This window comes from Arachis ipaensis, chromosome B10, assembly GCF_059453495.1.
Source record: "Arachis ipaensis isolate K30076 ecotype BB chromosome B10, ASM5945349v1, whole genome shotgun sequence".
In the NCBI taxonomy this organism is placed as follows: Eukaryota; Viridiplantae; Streptophyta; class Magnoliopsida; order Fabales; family Fabaceae; genus Arachis; species Arachis ipaensis.
The window spans coordinates 144,570,949-144,590,160 of NC_142435.1; the positions used below are offsets into that span (position 1 = coordinate 144,570,949).

General features: G+C 42.8%; 2 protein-coding genes across 2 annotated transcripts; one reads left to right on the plus strand and one right to left on the minus strand.

Annotated features, from left to right (window-relative positions):
* The first annotated feature begins 13,744 nt into the window (after positions 1-13,744).
* Positions 13,745-18,990, plus strand: PPD6 (thylakoid lumenal protein (Mog1/PsbP/DUF1795-like photosystem II reaction center PsbP family protein)). Its single transcript, XM_088485036.1, has 3 exons — positions 13,745-14,451; positions 14,526-14,708; positions 15,125-18,990. The coding sequence occupies exons 1-2, from the start codon at positions 13,873-13,875 to the stop codon at positions 14,694-14,696; spliced, it is 750 nt and encodes a 249-aa protein (XP_088341162.1). The 5' UTR covers positions 13,745-13,872; the 3' UTR covers positions 14,697-14,708; positions 15,125-18,990.
* BZIP49 (basic region/leucine zipper motif protein 49) lies at positions 15,645-18,992 on the minus strand. The gene is made up of 2 exons (XM_016324471.3): positions 16,933-18,992; positions 15,645-16,241 (listed from the first exon to the last, which is right to left on the minus strand). Exons 1-2 carry the CDS (start codon positions 18,902-18,904, stop codon positions 15,811-15,813), a joined length of 2,403 nt encoding a protein of 800 aa, XP_016179957.1. The 5' UTR covers positions 18,905-18,992; the 3' UTR covers positions 15,645-15,810.
* Positions 18,993-19,212: the final 220 nt, after the last annotated feature.

Below are 19,212 nucleotides of genomic sequence, written 5' to 3' on the forward strand. Positions count from 1 at the left end.
TTTTTTTAATTTGTATATATTTAATAAAATTTATAGTTAAATAAAATATAATTAATTTTAAAATGAGTGACTTTAAAATTAAAATAAATTGAATATAAATAAAATAAAATATTGTTATATATATTATAATTTGTCTATATAATAATAAGAAGCATTCTAGTACAGTGATATGATCACTTTCCTTATATCCATGAGGGCAAGGGTTTGAATCTCTTCTAAAACATTTTAAAAAAATTTTCACATATCACAAGTTTGACATTTGGTAGTGCTAGAGCATATAGAGCACAGTAGACCTCCAGAGAGCTGGAGCATCCTAAATTCGTCATCAACTCATTAAATTACCACATGTCTTTTTTCTATAAGCTAGTCAACTCTTGGTCACTCTTAGTCACCACTTCCCATGCTACCATAGAATTTTCCTTATAATATTGGATGTACTAAGTGTATATTAGAATTAGCCACCAAAATTAGTCACTAATATAAAATATATATTAAAATATACATCTTGAAAATAAATTAAATCACATATGTATTTGTTACGGTGGGTAACCGGAGATTAATGGGTCGGATGGGGTTGGTTGGCCCAAACGTGTAAAAGAGGTGGCTGTCGAGTGGACCTGGTACTCGGTGTTCCTCCGTCCGACTTGTACGTGAGACAGAATGGGGGGTGGTACCTGCAAAGACACTCCAATGCCTAAGTTAGCAAGAGTGTGAGCAGGTTAGAGAGTATATTGGAACTTGCTGATACCTGAATGGTGTCAGTGTATTTATAGTGGTGAACCAATAACCACCGCTGAAGTAGTGCCACCTTTTTAGGTGTTTAACCGTTCCCATATCTTAGGGAGGTTAAGATATGACTCTATGAAGTGGTTAGAGAGTTTCTAGGGGCAGTTACTCACTCGAATGAGTGTTATCTGCCAGCTGACCCTCGTATCCGACTTCTTTGGAGCAGGTCGTGCTTAGTACCGACTTCTGGGGATGAAGGCTGGTACTGGGTGAGGGCCAACCCTTTGGGTTGGGCCTTTTTGCTTGGATCCTGGACCTTAATTCTTGGGCCAGGGTATGAACAGTGCCCCTACTCGAGCCCAATTTCCTTTTAGGATTTGGATTCGAGTATTCAATTCGAGGTCGTAGCCAATTTGCAAGAGAACCGACGTGATGGTTTAAGAACTGACGTGATCTTCCTTGACCTTTCGGTTCTGTCAGTTACGTCTAATCAAGCGTCGTGTCTGTTAGGGGTGTGCGTGGGGATTTTAATGGCCTTGGTAACGGTGCATCTTCATTAATGATAGCGCCAGTTTTACCATTATGCCCCTAACGTCTTTATAAATACTTTCCCTCTCTTTCGTTGTTTCGTTTCTGCAATCTTTCAAATTTCCCTTGCATTTGTTCGTGCTGCATTCTTGCATTTCGAAGGCTTTTACTTCTTGCAGTCTTGATTTCAGACTTAAAGGTTAGCTTTTTTTTCCCTTTCTGTAACATGCTTTCTATTTTCGTGCCTTTATTTTGTAGGTAGGCTGGTTTGTAGGCTTTAGTTCCGTACTCCCTCCCTTTAGAGACCGTGTGTTGATTTTCCTTTTCTTTTTGTAGGTTTCTTGTCACCCTTTTTAAGAAAAGAAAATGGCTTCCGTAGATGTTCTTTCTCAGTGGGTCGATGTCACGGTTCTAGGGGAGGAGCCTTCGGTCGATACCGAGTTTATCACCCACCTTCGTACTCATCATAGAATTTGTACGTCTGAAGAGGATGAGCCGAAGTACGAGTTGGTAGTCCCGGGTCCAGAAGACCGGGTTTGCTTCGGGAAGGCCGACGAGGCGGCCCCTCATTTCTTTTTTATGTATGAGAGTATGGTCACCCGTTTGGGCGTTTTTCTTCCATTTTCAGAGTTTGAAATGTCTGTGTTACGTCATTGCCGGGTTGCTCCCACCCAGCTTCACACCAACTCTTGGGGTTTTTTGAAAATTTACCAATTTATCAGCCAGGCTTTAGAGTTCCCGACTTCTCTGAGGATTTTCTTCTATCTCTTCCACATGACCAAGCCCTTCAGTGGGTTAAATAATAAGCAACAGTGGGTGTCCTTCCGGGCCATACAAGGTCGGAGGCTTTTTACCCTTTTTGACGAATCCTTTCACGATTTCAAAAACTATTTTTTCAAAGTTCAAGCAGTAGAGGGTCACCACCCCTTTTTCCTGGATGACAACTCTTCCCCCCGATTTCCTTTATACTGGGTGGAGGCCTCCCCTTGTGAAAAATATGGTCTTGATGACTTGGATGAGGTGGAGGCGGCCATTGTGGGGTTCCTCCGAGAAGTGTGGGGGAGGGCCCCATACTTGGATACTAAAAAATTTCTCCAGGGGTCGCCGGCCTTTGTCCAGTCACAACTAGGTAGCTTTTTTGCGTTTCTCACTTATTTCCGACTTGCAATTTCTTTTACCGACTTGTCTGACTTTTAGCGACCAATTTGTTTTTGCAGAGATGGCAAAGAAAAACGCTCAAGAGTCTTTCCAGAGGGTTCAGGAAGCCAAGGCAAAGTCTCGTGCCAGATCTGGTGGTGCTAGGGCGATTGTCTCTCCTTCTCCTCCTCCTCGGAACGTTGGGACTCCTTCCCAGCCTATTGTAATTTCTTCCTTTGCTTCCTCTCTGCCACCCCCTTCTGTCCGACCTATTCCTGAACCAGAGCCGAAGAAGCGTAAGACCATAGAGTCTGGCGCTTCTGGTGAGGTGGACGCTCTTGCGTTCGTCCGAAAGAACATCTATCCTCATGCTCGTATGAGTATGGATGATGTTTCTGTTCGGCACTACCTTACCACTGTGGTTGAGGAGAGTCTCAAGACGGCGGGGGTTTGTGGCAAACTCTTGGATATATTTGAGAAGACTCCTATCAGCTCTTTAGGGACGACCTCGAGGGTCGAGGAGCTGGAGGGCAGGCTTCGCATATATCAGGAGCATGAGAGGGAGTTGGAGGGGAAAGTCGCCAAGCTGAAGGAGGAGAGGGATAGCCTCCGGGAGAAGGAGCAGAAGTTGCAAGCCCAATGCAACATGGAGGTGGATTTGAGGAAAGCAGCGCAAGCCAGCTACAACAGTTTATTTGCTGATCTTGTGTCTGTAAAAAATGACTTGCTGAATGCTCGGAAGGCCTATACCGAGTTGGAGGACTCTATTGCGGATGGTGCTGATGAGGCTTGGAGGGTTTTCAAGGAGCAGGTCGGAGTCATTGCTCCTGACTTGGACCTTTCTCCTTTGGACCCTGATAAGGTCGTCATTGATGGTGCCATCGTGGATCCTCCTGTCCCCGTGGTGGAGTCCGAGTCTGATTTGAAGACTCGGGGGCAGAGGATCATAGAGTCCCCTCCTCGCTCTAAGGACGCTCCGAGTTCTTCTGCTGCTCCTCCGACTTTCTCTCCAACTCCTGGTCCTGGTGGTGGTGATCCTCCTACTCCTCTTGCAAAGAAGTGAATTGGCTATTGGGGGTCCGGCCTGTGGACCCCCCATTTTTAAACTCTTTATATTTATTTGTTGATGTTTGAACAATTTTTGGCCTTTTAAGGCCGTAAACAAAACAATTTATGATGCCCTTTTTAAATAAGGGTTTAATTTAGCGTTTTAAATAAATGCCCTTTTTGGATAAGGGTTTTGGGTTACCTTATGCGCGCATGCTTTTCTGTTCGTGGTTCTTTTGACTCTTTGATCTTTTCTGGAAAAAACCTTTTCTTTGGGGCTTGCCTGCTTTTCTGAATCTCTTTGATCCTTAAGGCAGCCTTACAACTTTTTCTTAGTTTTTTCCTATCTCTTTTTGTTATTCCTAGCACTCAATTTTGTTTTATTGAGTTTTTCGTGACTTAGGCTACTTTTGCGATTCATTTTAATTTTACTCGGTTTCGCATTCCGACTTACGAGTCGGACGGCTCCCGAGTTTATCATGATCGACTTTCATAGCCTCTTTACGCCGACTTGTACCTCGTCGTTTTATCCAGACGACCATCTAGGTCGGTTCATGGGATTTTCACGTTTTGTCGAGCTTAAATCGGCGCGTTTCGTAGAAGGGGAATAAAAAGGAAATTTAAAAGAGATATTTAAAATGAAAGGGATCTTTATTAATTGAGGAGGTACCTTATTGCTACTAAGGACTTTTGATTATTTATTTTCCCTTAGCCCCTACTATGATGCCTCGTTAAAAACCCTTTTCAGAAAAAACCCTTTGGTTTTGGGAAAAAATCATGAAATTGGGAAAAGAGTACATCAGGGAGTAGGGTTCGCTTTTAGCTGTAGTACCTTTTCATATTACAAGCATGCCATGATCTTGGTAACTCGTTGCCGTCGAAGTCGGTTACCTTATAATAGCCCTTTCCTAAGACCTCGTTGATCTTGTATGGTCCTTTCCAATTAGCAGCGAGCTTTCCTTCCCCCGATTTGTTGACTCCAATATCGTTTCTGATTAGGACCAAGTCATCTGGGGTGAAACTCCTTCGAATGACTTTTTTGTTGTATCTCGCGGTCATCCTTTGCTTCAACGCTGCTTCTCTTATCTGGGCTTCTTCTCGGATTTCGGGGAGCAAGTCGAGCTCCTCTTTGTGCCCCTGTATATTCCCGATCTCGTCGTGGAAAATCACTCTTGGGCTTTGCTCATTGACCTCTATTGGGATCATGGCTTCTACGCCATAAACTAGTCGGAAGGGTGTTTCTCCAGTGGCGGATTGGGGGGTTGTTCTGTAAGCCCATAGTACTTGTTGGAGCTCTTCAGCCGAAGCTCCTTTCGCATCTTGTAATCTTTTCTTCAGTCCTGCCAGTATGACTTTGTTGGCTGCTTCGGCTTGCCCATTGGCTTGTGGGTGTTCCACCGAGGTGAACTGGTGTTTGTCTGTTTGATGTTCATACTGGCTACTAGGCTTCTAAAGGTGGAGTCGGTGAACTGGGTTCCGTTATCTGTGGTAATGGAATAAGGTATCCCATACCTTGTGATTATATTTTTGTAGAGGAACCTCCGACTTCTTTGTGCAGTGATGGTGGCCAGTGGTTCTGATTCTATCCATTTTGTGAAATAATCTATTCCCACTATTAGGTATTTGACTTGTCCTGGCGCCTGGGGAAAAGGACCTAACAAATCCATTCCCCATTTTGCAAAGGGCCATGGGGAGGTGACACTGATGAACTCCTCTGGGGGGGCCACGTGGAAATTTGCATGCATTTGACACGGTTGGCATTTTTTCACAAAGTCTGTGGCATCTTTCTGCAAGGTTGGCCAGTAGAATCCAGCTCGGATCACCTTTCTGGCTAATGACCTCGCTCCGAGATGGTTCCCGCAGATTCCACTGTGTACCTCCTCTAATACCTCAGTGGCTCTTGAGGTCGGCACACACTTTAACAATGGTGTTGATATCCCCCTTCTATAGAGAATATTTTTCACCAAGGTATAGTGTTGCGCTTCCCTTCGGATTTTCTTGGCCTCCTTTTCCTCCTTGGGGAGGATGTCGAATTTCAGGTATTCGACCAAGGGGTTCATCCATCCGAGGTTTAATCCGACCACTTCAAAGACTTCTTGTTTGTCTTCCATTTTTACCACTGAAGGTTCCTGGAGAGTTTCTTGGATCAGGCTTCTATTATTTCCCCCTGGCTTGGTACTTGCTAACTTGGATAGGGCGTCTGCTCTGCTATTTAGGTCCCGAGTTATGTGCGTGACCTCGGTTTCTGCAAAACGCCCAAGGTGCTCCAGAGTTTTTCCAAGTATCTCTTCATATTTGGGTCTTTTGCCTGATATTCTCCACTTATTTGGGAGGTCACCACTTGAGAGTCACTGTATACCATTACCTTTGTGGCACCGACTTCTTCTGCCAGCTTCAATCCTGCAATCAAGGCTTCATATTCTGCCTGATTATTTGAAGCTGGGAACTCAAATTTGAGGGAGACCTCTATCTGGGTTCCCCTTTCATCTACCAATATTATGCCTGCGCCGCTTCCTGTTTTATTGGAGGATCCATCTACGTAGAGTTCCCATGTAGTTGGTTTATCCTCTTGATCCCCTGCATATTCTGCAATGAAGTCGGCGAGGCACTGAGCTTTAATCGCCGTCCGAGTTTCGTACTTCAAGTCGAACTCGGAGAGCTCTATTGCCCATTGAACCATTCTTCCTGCCACATCCGTCTTTTGGAGGATTTGCTTCATGGGTTGGTTCGTGCGGACTCTTATTGTGTGAGTTTGGAAGTAAGGCCGTAGCCTTCGAGAGGCTGTTACTAAGGAGTAGGCAAACTTTTCTAATTTGTGATACCTTAGCTCAGGGCCCTGTAGAACTTTACTGATGAAGTAGATTGGGTGTTGACCGTCCTTGTCTTCTCTTATCAAGGCTGCTGAGACAGTCTTGTCTGCCACGGATAGGTATAGGACGAGGTCCTTTCCGGCTACAGGTCGGGTCAAAATAGGAGGTTGGCTCAAAAACTTTTTGAACTCCTGGAATGCCTCCTTGCATTCGGGAGTCCATTCAAACTGGTGTCCCTTTCTCAACAGGGAGAACAGTGGAAGGGATCTTAGTGCTGATCCCGCCAAAAATCTGGAGAGAGCTGCTAGTCGGCCACTCAGCTGTTGGACCTCCCTCAAACAAGTCGGGCTTTTCATTTCTAAGATAGCTCTACACTTGTCGGGATTGGCTTCAATCCCTCTTTGTGTTAGCATGAATCCTAGAAATTTTCCTACCTCCACCGCGAAGGTGCACTTTGCAGGATTTAGTCTCATCCCGTGCAACCTTATGGTGTCAAAGACTTGTGAAAGGTCGGACAAGAGGTCGACTTCTTTCTTGGTCTTTACCAGCATATCGTCGACGTACAATTCCATTAAGCTCCCTAAGTGAGGGGCAAACACCTTATTCATCAGCCTTTGATATGTGGCCCCTGCATTTTTTAATCCAAATGGCATGACCACGTAGCAAAAGTTAGCTTTGGGCGTGATGAATGATGTTTTTTCCTGGTCTGGTTCATACATAGGGATTTGGTTATACCCTGAGTAGGCGTCCATGAACGACAAGTATTGATACCCCGAGCTAGAATCTACTAGGGCATCAATGCTTGGTAGTGGATAAGGGTCCTTGGGACATGCCTTATTTAAGTCGGTATAGTCGACGCACATTCTCCATTTACCATTTTGTTTTTTGACTAGCACTACATTGGCTAGCCATGTTGGATACTTGACTTCTCTGATGAAACCGGCTTCTAGGAGCGCTTGTACTTGCTCCTCTACTATTAGAGCTCGCTCTGGGCCGAACTTGCGTCTTCGTTGTTGTACAGGTCGAGATCCCGAGTAGACCGAAAGCTTGTGGGACATGAGCTCGGGATCTATCCCAGGCATGTCGGAGGCCTTCCAGGCGAAGAGATCGGAGTTATCCCTTAGGAGCTTAGTCAACCCTTGTCTTAGGGTTTCCCCTAGGTTGGCTCCTATGTGAGTGTTTTTTCCTTCCTCTTCGCCGACCTGAATCTCCTCGGTTTTTCCTCCGGGCTGGGGTCGCAGCTCTTCTTTAATCCTTGCTCCACCGAGCTCTATTGTGTGAGCTTCTTTGCCTTTTCCTCTCAGGTTTAGGCTTTCATTATAGCACTTCCTTGCCAGCTTCTAGTCTCCCCTCACCGTTGCTATCCCCGCTGAGGTCGGGAATTTCATGCAGAGGTGGGGCGTCGATACCACCGCTCCGAGTCGATTAAGGGTAGCTCTGCCGATTAAAGCATTATAGGCCGACCCCACGTCGATGACTATGAAGTCTATACTCAGAGTCTTTGATTTATCCTCCTTTCCAAAGGTGGTGTGGAGGGGCAAAAATCCTAGTGGCTTTATTGGCGTGTCGCCTAATCCGTACAAGGTGTCGGGGTAAGCTCTTAACTCTTTCTCCTCTAACCCTAGTTTGTCGAAAGCGGGCTTGAAGAGGATGTCCGCCGAGCTTCCTTGGTCTACTAGTGTTCTGTGTAGATGGGCGTTTGCCAGGATCATGGTGATTACCACTGGGTCGTCGTGCCCAGGGATTATTCCTCGCCCATCTTCCTTTGTGAATGAGATGGTTGGAAAGTCGGAGGACCCCTCTTCGATCTGGTAAACTCTTTTGAGATGTCTTTTACGAGAGGATTTTGTGAGTCCCCCTCCCGCAAATCCTCCTGAGATCATATGGGTATGTCTCTCCGGAGTTTGTGGTGGTGGGTCTCTTCTATCCATATCATCTCGCTTTCTTTTTCCATGATTGTCCGACCTTTCTAGGAGATATCTGTCAAGCCGACCTTCTCTGGCCAGTTTTTCTATCACATTTTTAAGGTCGTAACAGTCGTTTGTGGAGTGCCCATATATTTTATGGTACTCACAGTAATCACCGCGGCTCCCTCCTCTTTTATTTTTGATGGGCCTGGGGGGAGGCAGCCTTTCGGTATTGCAAATTTCTCTGTATACATCCACTACAGGAACTTTCAGTGGAGTATAAGTGATATTTTCTTGGCCTATCGAGGCCGAGCTCTTCCTTCTTTTTTGCTTCCCTCTCCCTCTCTTTCGTTGAGGGAGGGTGACCATGTTGCCAACTCGGGTCTCTTAGCCTAGCGTTTTCTTCTATATTGATGTACTTTTCAGCTCTTTCCTGTACATCACTTAAAGAGGCGGGGTGTCTTTTTGATATGGACTGTGAGAAGGGACCCTCTCTAAGACCGTTGACTAGCCCCATGATGACTACTTCGGTGGGCAGGTCTTGAATTTCCAAACATGCTTTGTTGAACCTTTCCATATAGGCCCGTAAGGACTCCCCGACCTCCTGTTTTATCCCCAGGAGACTTGGTGCATGTTTTACTTTGTCTTTCTGGATGGAGAACCTCATCAAGAACTTTCTTGAGAGGTCTTCAAAACTGGTAATTGACCTCGGAGGGAGGTTGTCGAACCACTTCATCGCTGCTTTTGACAAGGTTGTCGGAAAAGCTTTGCATCGCGTAGCGTCAGAAGCGTCAGCCAGATACATCCGACTTTTAAAGTTGCCCAGATGATGCTTTGGATCAGTGGTTCCGTCGTAGAGGTCCATGTCGGGGCTTCTAAAGTTTCTCGGAACTTTTGCCCTCATTATGTCCTCACTAAAAGGATCTTTCTCCCCTAAGGGCGAATCTTCTCTACCGTCATGGGAGTTCTGACCTTTGAGGGAGGATTCTAACTTTAAGAGTTTTCTTTCTAACTCTTTTCATCGCTCCATCTCCTCTTTTAGGTTCTTTTCGGTTTCCTTTTGTCGTTCCCGTTCCTGTTCTAGCTGCTCGAGGCGACTGTGGACTAGTCCCATGAGCTCAATTGCGTGGGATGGTCCTTCTTTTTCTGATTCACGCCCCTCCGAGGAATTTACCTTCGGGTTTTTGATTCCGGAGGTGCCTTCCCTGGGTTGATCATTGGCTTCCTGGTGAAGGGTCTGGTCTGCCTCATTGTTTCCAGTGTTCAGATTCTCTTGTTCAGAATCTGTCTCCACATGACCCTCTTCAAGGGATCTATCCGCCATCACTGGTTGATCTCTCGGGTCCCCGGCAACGGCGCCAATGTTACGGTGGGTAACCGGAGATTAATGGGCCGGATGGCGTTGGTTGGCCCAAATGTGTAAAGGAGGTGGCTGTCGAGTGGACCTGGTACTCGGTGTTCCTCCGTCCGACTTGTACGTGAGACAGAATGGGAGGTGGTACCTGCAAAGACACTCCAATGCCTAAGTTAGCAAGAGTGTGAGCAGGTTAGAGAGTATATTGGAACTTGCTGATACCTGAATGGTGTCAGTGTATTTATAGTGGTGAACCAATAACCACCGCTAAAGTAGTGCCACCTTTTTAGGTGTTTAACCGTTCCCATATCTTAGGGAGGTTAAGATATGGCTCTATGAAGTGGTTAGAGAGTTTCTAGGGGCAGTTACTCACTCGAATGAGTGTTATCTGCCAGCTGACCCTCGTATCCGACTTCTTTGGAGCAGGTCGTGCTTAGTACCGACTTCTGGGGATGAAGGCTGGTACTGGGTGAGGGCCAACCCTTTGGGTTGGGCCTTTTTGCTTGGATCCTGGACCTTAATTCTTGGGCCAGGGTATGAACAGTATTTATATACAAATATATTAGTAGTTAATTTTAATAACTGATTTTAGTGTACAAATAATATTTTTGTTATAATATACGTAATCATTTTAATATATTGGTCCCATTTGTTTTCCTAGTTATTGCATTGTAAATAGAATTTAATTTTCATGATGTTGAAAGTAAAAATGTTTTTTAAATTCAGTATTTTACTATTTCTACATTTACAGAATAATTTGTTCCGAGGATTATCTGAAACGATTATTTGAGTTTAAATGTGATGTCCAAATTTTGTAGGAGGTTGCGTCCAACTTATTCTGGTGCTGAGGTACTGCCGTCCGAATTCCTCGTGAGGAGGTGGGGGTGGTACCTGCAAGAGACTCCGATGCTTAAATTAGCAAGGGTTTTAGGCAGGTTTTTAGTAGATTAGAACGTGAATATACCTGAGTAATGTCAGTGTATTTATAGTAAAGTATAGTAGTTATACTTTTGTTGGTGGATAACTGTTCATTTTATCTTGGGAGTTTGTTAGAATTTAGCTTTTAGTAAAGATAGGGATAGTAGGAAAGATTCGAGAAGGCAGTTACTTATTTGGATAAGTAAAACTGGACCTCTTTTGTCGTGTCCAACCTCTTAAGAGGTCGGGTAAGTTAGGAGAGGCCATCTTTTTGGTTGGGCCTTTTATCATTATTGGGCCTAGCTTTATTTCTGGACCAAAATATGAACAGTGTCCCTATTTGAGTCTGAACTTTCATGAGGTCGGGCCCAAGCATTCGTGGCTTCAGTTTTCATCGTCGGGTACGCCGCTTTTAGGAGGTCGGATACTCGACATGTTTCAAAATTTTTAAACGTTGCTTCTTTAAAAGCCTCTTCTCTTATAAAAGCTTCTTCTCTTCATTATTCTCTCTTTTTCGTTTTTGAAACACTTTTCATTTCGTCTTTCCTTTCTTCAAAATACTCATTTGTTCTTTCTTTGTAACTGACTAACCGTTTCTTGGTTTTGAGATTTTTCCATCTTGATTTCTTTGAATTTTTTTTTGCGCTTTGAAGAGGAACGTTCGAATTTTTCTGCTGCTTGAAGAGCACTTTCCTTTTTGCATCTTCGTCAAGGCTGGTAATTTTATCTGCCTTTTTTGTTTTTCAATTACTTTGAGTACTTGTATTTGGTTGTTTTAGATGATACCTTGAGTTAGTGTTTTTGGAAAGTTTGGACAGAGACTTTTGCTTTTCTTTTAGCCATTACTACTCGTTTATTGCTAAAAATACTTTTGAAACTGTTTATTGTCTGGGATTATTGTTGTGGACTTTGGTTGTGTCTTGAAATTTCTTGAAAATTGTTGCTAGTTGTTGTTGTGGACTATTATCGTGTTGTCCCCAAATGGTGTTGCTGTTGCTAGTTCAGAAGTGACGCCATTTCTATTCCTTGACCTTATTTGAAAAACTATTTTTGAAATCGTGCTTTATGTTCTGTTTGTTGAAAACCCGACTACTTTTGCTTGGTGTTCGAGTTTTTTAGAGATGATTTCTTTGTTGTATTTGTAGATATAGTTTTATGTCTCGATCTGTTATTCTCAACATGTCAACAAAAGTCCCATCTTCTCTTTTATCTTGTGTAGATACTACTGTCCTTACTCCTGTACTTGTGATTGATAGAGAATATGCTGAGACTTTTGGTAGGCACCATAGGTTCTGTGAAAATCGAGAGGATGAGCGAAATTATGAGACAGTTATAGCTGATCCTGAGGAGAGGGTGTATTTTTTCCCCTTAGATAAGTCGGAATACCTCTTCTTTTACGCTTATGATTGTTTTTTCACTAAACTAGACGTTAGGCTTTCCTTTTCCGACTTTGAGAGTAATGCTCTTTGGACTTGCAATGTTGCTCCTTTCCAACTTCATCCTAATTCTTGGGCCTTTCTCAAAATATACCAACTTCTATGTCAGGAGCTTGATATCCGACCTTCAATCAATGTTTTCTTTTATCTTTTTGTTTTGATCAAGTCCTTTGGTTCAAAAAATATAGCTTAGCTTTTCTTTCGTGCCGTCCATGGTAGAAAGGTTTTCTCTATTTTTGACGAGTCCTTCCGTGATTTCAAAAATTATTTTTTCAAAATCCGAGTTATAGAGGAGGTCCGGCCTTTCTTCTTAGATGAGAATGATGAACCCTGTTTTTTCTTATATTGGAAAGAGGAACCCGTGATAGCCAAATATAATGTAGATGGCTTAGATGAGCTTGAAAAGGGTGTAATTGACTTATTCCAAGAGTGCTGGGGCTGGGCTTCTTACTTGGACACCAAAAAGTTCTTAGGGGATCCCAGTCAACTCCGATCCGAACTAAGTAGCTTTCTTACCTTTTGCTTATAAATTTTAGTTGCGAGTTTGTATTGACAAGTGATGTGCCTTTACTTGCTTTTACAGAAAAAATGGCTCCTAAGTCGGCTACCATGGCCGAGCCACCAGAGAGAATGTTGTGGCTCGTGGTATTCAACAAAAGAAAATCGGGGATACTTCTACCCGATCTACTCCCAAAAAATCAGATTCGGGTACATCAACTTCAAAGAAGATTATACCTATCCCAACAACTCGGCTAATTACTCTTGACTCTCTTTCAAAAAGTGTTAGGGCACGCCTTTTTACTTCTTCCTCTGAACCACCTCCGAAAAGACAAAAGATTGTCGAGGGAGTAGTATTTACAATAAGAGATTTGACGTGCTTGCTTGGAGTGAGAAAAACATTCTCCCTTATAGCCATATTAGCATGAACGATGTGGCTATCCAGAACCACCTTCAACTCCTAGCCCGAAGTGAAATTCGGGCGGCAGATGTGTGAGCTGCCTTGGCCAAGGAGTTAGAGAAAATTCCTATCAGCGCCATTCACAGCTCTCTGGTGGCTGCTTGAGTTGAAGTGGAGAGGCTGAAGGAGATCAACAAAGAATTGGAGGAGGAGAGGGATGGGCTGATGTCCGACTTGAATAAAGCTCAGGCCAAGGCGAAAAAGGCAGAGACGATCGTGGCCATGTCAAAAGGGTTGAAGAAGAAAGCAGAAGAGAGCTATACCCATATTATAAAATTCTTTATAATATTAGTGCATTAAAATTAAATTAAATTTTTAGTCAAATCAAATAAATACATATTTATGGCAATAATATAAAAGTATAATTTAATATTTTAGATTTGTAGTATTTTTATTAGAAAAATATAAGATTAATTTTTAATTTTTAGTTTGTAGAGAATTTAATTTTATAATTTATAATTTAAAATATAAAATTTAAAATACACAAAATAATTTTATAAAAATTAACTTAACTTCCTAGTTTTAATCTTTCTTTAATTAATAATACATATAAAAATGAATTTTTAAAATTTGTTTTGTCAATTATTGTTGTAAAATAAAATTTAATTTCTCACCATATATTTTTTAAATAAAATTAAAAATAAAATATAACAAAAAATTATACTTAATGAAATAACTAAAAAAATGGAGAAGAATTATTATTACAATTATTATGAGGTAGAAATTTAGGTGTAGTTGATTTCATGTAAAGTTGATATTTGAGAATTGTTAGATGAAAATTTAGTCAAATCAATCAAATCATCTAACGACTCTCAAATATTAACTTTACGTAAAGTTAACTGGAGCTGAATTTCCACCTTATTATGATAGTTTAACTAAAGATTTTATGTTGAGTTTTGAAAATAGAGAAAGAAAGAGAGGGAAAAAGTGGGACAGATGGGAGATGCATAGAGGAGTTAAGTGTAACGAGTCTCGTCCTCACAGCGTGACAATGGATAAGACATTGTTGACTACTTCCCTTTAGAGTTCCCTGCAACTCGCTATCTTTGAAATGGCGACCTCTCCATTCACTACCTCCTTACTCACACTCCGCGCTTCTTCTTCTTCTTCTTATTCTAAACTCTCCTTCATCAGAGCCTCATCAAGAAGAGATCTCTTCAAGGGCGTTGCATTGCAGGCTCTTCCACTGCTTCTTCTCAGACCCTCACTCGCCAGAGAGGTTGAAGTTGGCTCTTTCCTTCCTCCTTCCCCTTCCGACCCCTCTTTTGTTCTCTTCAAAGCTTCTCCCAAGGACACCCCTGCCCTTCGAGCAGGAAATGTGCAGCCATACCAATTCATCCTCCCACCCACTTGGAAACAGGCACGTGTGGCAAACATATTATCTGGAAATTACTGTCAGCCAAAATGCGCAGAGCCTTGGGTTGAGGTCAAATTTGAAGATGAAAAACAGGGTAAAGTGCAGGTAGTGGCGTCGCCGTTAATACGCCTAACCAACAAACCAAATGCGACAATTGAAGACATTGGAAGCCCTGAGAAAGTGATTGCTTCTCTTGGTCCATTTGTCACTGGAAACACGTATGATCCTGATGAGCTCCTAGAAACTGAGGTTGAAAAGCTTGGCGATCAAACGGTACATACATGAATCAACTTCTCTTTCTTCTCTTCTGCTGTGTGTTGTTGTTGCTAACATTGTGCCATCTGCAGTACTATAAATACTTGCTTGAAACTCCATATGCTCTAACGGGTACGCACAACCTCGCCAAAGCAACGGCCAAGGGAAACACTCTTGTTCTCTTTGTGGCTAGTGCCAATGACAAGCAGTGGCAAGCTTCTCAGAAGACTTTGAAGGCCATGCTTGATTCCTTCCTCCTCTAGTTTTTTTTCTGAGTAAGAGTTGTGTTGGCTACCATTTGGAATTTTCTTTTCCAAGGTTCAAATCTCTGTGTTCTGATAGTGTTAGTTTATGCTATTCTTGTAACTACAAACTCAATAAAAATATCCATAAAGTTGATATAATCATTATTATACAAGGCTTCCAAATCATACATCTTATCTTATAAAATACAATAAGAGAGACTAGGGTTCTTTGAACAGCAAGTGATGTGCTGAAAGGTGTAATACTTGATTAGATAATCCACTGCCATATCTCAGTCTTGGTACCTTGCGAGATTATTATTTCTTAGCTTAGGAGTAATGGAAGCGGTTGCTTGTTCTTAACCAAAACGGAAGTTATTAAATTTTTTTCCAACACCTAATCTAACGTCTAATCATTATAGATTATTTCTTCTTCCATTTTATAACAGGTAAGTTACAGGCTACATGAATAATTAACAGTGTGAAGGAAGTTGTGGAGATGGTTAGCATAATCAACGTTAGATCTTCTGTGCCAAAAGTCCAAGACTTTGAATTGGGCACTCAAAGTTATATCATTAAAAGTTTTCTCACTTAATTTCTTTCATGAATTCCTTTGAGAATGTTGTCATTTAATCCATGTCTCTGTCACATTAAGTTGGCATTTTAATTTTCACAATATGAATTATGCAATATGTAATTTTGTGCTGCTGGAACTTTTGGAAGCAGCCAAAGAAGCATAGGACTATAGGAGAAGAGAGATTGAGGAGTTGTTTTTGGTGTTCAATAATAAAACATTATAGACACTGAAAAACGAGATTCTTTTATAAATTTCAACAAATAAAATAATGAGGTACCTTCCATAATTATTTTAAGCATCCTTTCATGATAGGGTAGGGTTACCGAATCCTTAGCCAAGTTAGAAAATAAAACAACGCTCGAATATGATCTCAATAAATAAAGAACGACACAAAATCAACTATATTCGCATCATATTATAGAAGTTATAAAAATCTCAACTCAGTACAGTTTGTTAATCCCACTTAAGGCATTGCTAAATTAACTTGCGTTGGTTATGTACAAAACTGAAACTATAACTTGTATTAGATGGTAGGTTCTGTGCTGTCAAAACGTTTTCTCAAGCAGTCACTAGATGCGGAGACAAACGAGGAAGACCACACGAGTATGTGACATACTTGACACTGTCCATGAGCACAACCACAAATATCCGAGAGATCGATTTTGGAGTCATCACACCGTCGACATCACTATCTGCGGCCTCTTTGGGATCAACAAGCACTGAAACCACCATGGAAGATTTATTACCATGGAAGTGATCACTCTCTGAATTCCTTACATGGTCTTCAGTTAGGTTCAGACTGGTTCCATCAAGGTGACCTGGGAGCCCATGGAGGATTCTTCTGTTCCTGGTCTTGTTAAGTGCTGTAACATTCTGGCGGCTCTCCCGAGAAACATTGGCAACTGATGTTGCCGGAACTATAGCGCCAGGTTTTGGAGAGGCATCAAACTGGAAGACTTCTGTGCACATGCCTGAACTTAACATTGGTCCTGCATAAGGGAATCAGAACAGTCAGTATACATCAATGCTTCGCAGGCACCAAAATAGGCAACCAAGCACATAATAGATTAGACAGAAATTGCAACTTGCAAGGCAGCAAGAGACAACCAACAATATAGATGCGCTCAAGTAATTAAGTATGACCGAGTGGTAGGCAAAACGAAGACATTGATTCAGCTCTTATATTCAACAGGCATACCTTGAAGCCTCACATATGCAAAAAGAATTGAAAATGCAACAATTGGTGGATGCCATGACATTGTCAAATTAAGCAGTGTTAAAACCAAGCTATCAAACTATTTTGAGACTTCCCACTAACCAAACCCAATTACTGCATCTAACCAAGTTCTAAAGTCTTCTACAACAACCCATATTGGTAGCAGAAGACACAATCTTGTAATTACCAAACAGCATGATGATTTTTCATCCAGGACAACCAAGGAACAGACAAGACCAGTACAACAAGCTACTAAAATTTAGCTTAGTTAGAATCTCCAACACACGATCATAGACAAAATTGATGTTAGGTGGCAATCAATAAAATGTGATTCCAAATTCAGCCTTAAACAACAACCAACAAGACATATCACAAGTCAGCAGGAGACAATGTATCTTCATATTCAGCAATTTGAGAGTGAAAAGTAAAAACCAGTAACAGACACAAGTCAAACAGATGATCACCTGCAAGGCCTTCACGGAACCACTGTTGCATTTTACCATCACTTGCAGAGGATTTCATGTGGTCCTTTAAAGTTTTGGTTGAACCAGAACCAAGAGCCTTCCTCTGCTCAGGTGGAACAGTATACACATGAGGATGCTGACCTCTATTTCTTCCAACTTCAGGAATTGCCAAAGCAGAATCCCAATCCTTAGTAATGACCAAACCAGTTTCTTTATTCTCTTTCTTTGCCTCATGAGTCTGAGAAGCCATAGCTTTCTCACCAGCCAGTATAGAATGGATTATCAAGTTTCCATCAATCTTCACCAGCTTATCATTCCTAGGGACATACAGCGAAGCAAGGAGGGGCTCACTGGCATTGCCACGATGGCCGAATTCATCGCATCGTGGGTCTTGCCGTTCATGAGATTGCTCTCCTAGTTTCCGACCCCTCTCATAATCCCTGTGGTCGGAAATACTAAACCTCCCATTGGAATACCCTATATCCTCGTCTCTTTCAGATCCATTCCTAGGACCATTCACAGGCCACACCTTCCCTCCACCTTGATGATTATACAACCTATCAGTAACATAGCTAGACCTACCAGGAACATACCCCACTAAGCCACCAAACTTGACATCCACGATAGGAACAAGCCCACCAAAAAGCAGTATAAAGAAAAACAGACCCAACAAACTAATGCTAGCAACCTTCTTAGTTTTCACCTCACTTTTCTTACCCTCAGACTTCTTACTCTTTGATGAAGAAGCAGGTTGCTGAGGCTTCAACTTTGGAATGGGGACCAAGGGAACCTGAGATCCTTGAGGCTTAACAACATATGGAGCACATGGCATCCATGTATAAGGCATGTGGGCCATGGGAGGAGCATGAGGATACATCCCAGGAACAGGTGGGGGAGGAGGGCACATCCCACCAACACCCAATTGCTGCCTTAAAGTGGCGTTCTCAGCCATCACAAACGAAATCTTGCTACTCAAATCAGCAATTGTTGAATGCATTGACCGCACCTTCTCCTCAAGCTCTTCCACATAGTGCTTCTTCCTCTGCCTCGAAAGCTGTGCACTTTCCCTGTTTCTCATCAATCTGGCCTTCCTCTTCTCGTCGTCGTCATCAACCACCACATTCTGTTGGGTCTTGTTCTCCACAGGCGCTGATGATCTTCTGAATTTGGTTGTTCTAGTCTCAGCACTCCCTTCACTCTGATCTTGCTTTCTCTTCAGATCACAACCTTTTCCATTATCCTCCAATTTCACGTTCCGATCCAAAATTGTATGTGCGTGTGTCGATGAAATTTCCCTCTCGTAACGGCAACAATCAGGTGAGGGAGAGTTCATGGTTTCGTATACACCCGACCCGCTACCGTTCCCCGAACCCCGCGAAGAAATCGCACCATTCGACGACTCTTCCCTTTCGCCGCACGAATCAGAATCATGCGACGGAAAGCTCGAGTCTTTCACAACAGCAGAGTCACGAGGATTCGGTGAAAGCTCGCGCTTGAAGCTGCCTGACTCCGAGGAGGACTGAGAATTCAAAAACCTAGAAACACCGGAGCTCCGATCGCCATAAACAGCACAGGATCCTGATTCCGGCGAGTCTGAATTAGCGGCGTCGCAATCGGAATTCTTACCAGAACAATCGCCGAGATCATCGTTCGTCGGCAAAATCAGGTCGCCATTAGGGTTGCATGCGTCGGGGAGGAGAAAATCGTCGGCATCGGAGGGGATGTAAAGGTTATCGAGGTCGTCGAAGGTGATTTCATAGTCACCGCCGTCGCCAAAATCCATGGGAAATTCGAGATCGGAAGCGAAGGCGTGAGTATTCAGTGTGCCAACACCATTTTCGACGAAAAGCGCGTCCATGGAGGGGATGGGTAATCCGTCGAATTGGGAGGAGAAATCATCGAATGCGAGGTCAGACGGCGCCTCGGCCGCCTGCGGTGCGCACTCGGCGGCGATAATGCCGGGGCCGGGCATGGACGGAGGAAGGATTTGGGAGAATTGAGGAATTTTCAGTAATTCAGCAGAAAAGTGTGATGAACGACGACAAAGACTTGGGTTTTGGGAAGATGAGAGAATGAGGGTTTTTCTCGTTGTTTTGAAGTGTCCTGCGCGTGGGATCACGTGCCATAAAACCAGTTACAGGATCAGGATAATAACTGAGATCTCGTTTAGATACGCGCGCGTGGTTTCACCGCTTAACTGAATAGTGTAGATCCGGTTTTGAATTTTTTTTTTCTCTTTTAAAAAGATCACAAAAAAACTCGGCTAAAAAATTTAGATAT

Coding starts and splice junctions, on each gene's coding strand:
- PPD6 (XM_088485036.1), top strand. CDS start 13,873: ATGGCGACCTCTCCATTCACTACCTCCTTACTCACACTCCGCGCTTCT. Junction 14,452..14,525: donor AAAAGCTTGGCGATCAAACG/GTACATACATGA, acceptor TGCCATCTGCAG/TACTATAAATACTTGCTTGA.
- BZIP49 (XM_016324471.3), bottom strand. CDS start 18,904: ATGCCCGGCCCCGGCATTATCGCCGCCGAGTGCGCACCGCAGGCGGCC. Junction 16,242..16,932: donor GTTCCGTGAAGGCCTTGCAG/GTGATCATCTGT, acceptor TCCCTTATGCAG/GACCAATGTTAAGTTCAGGC.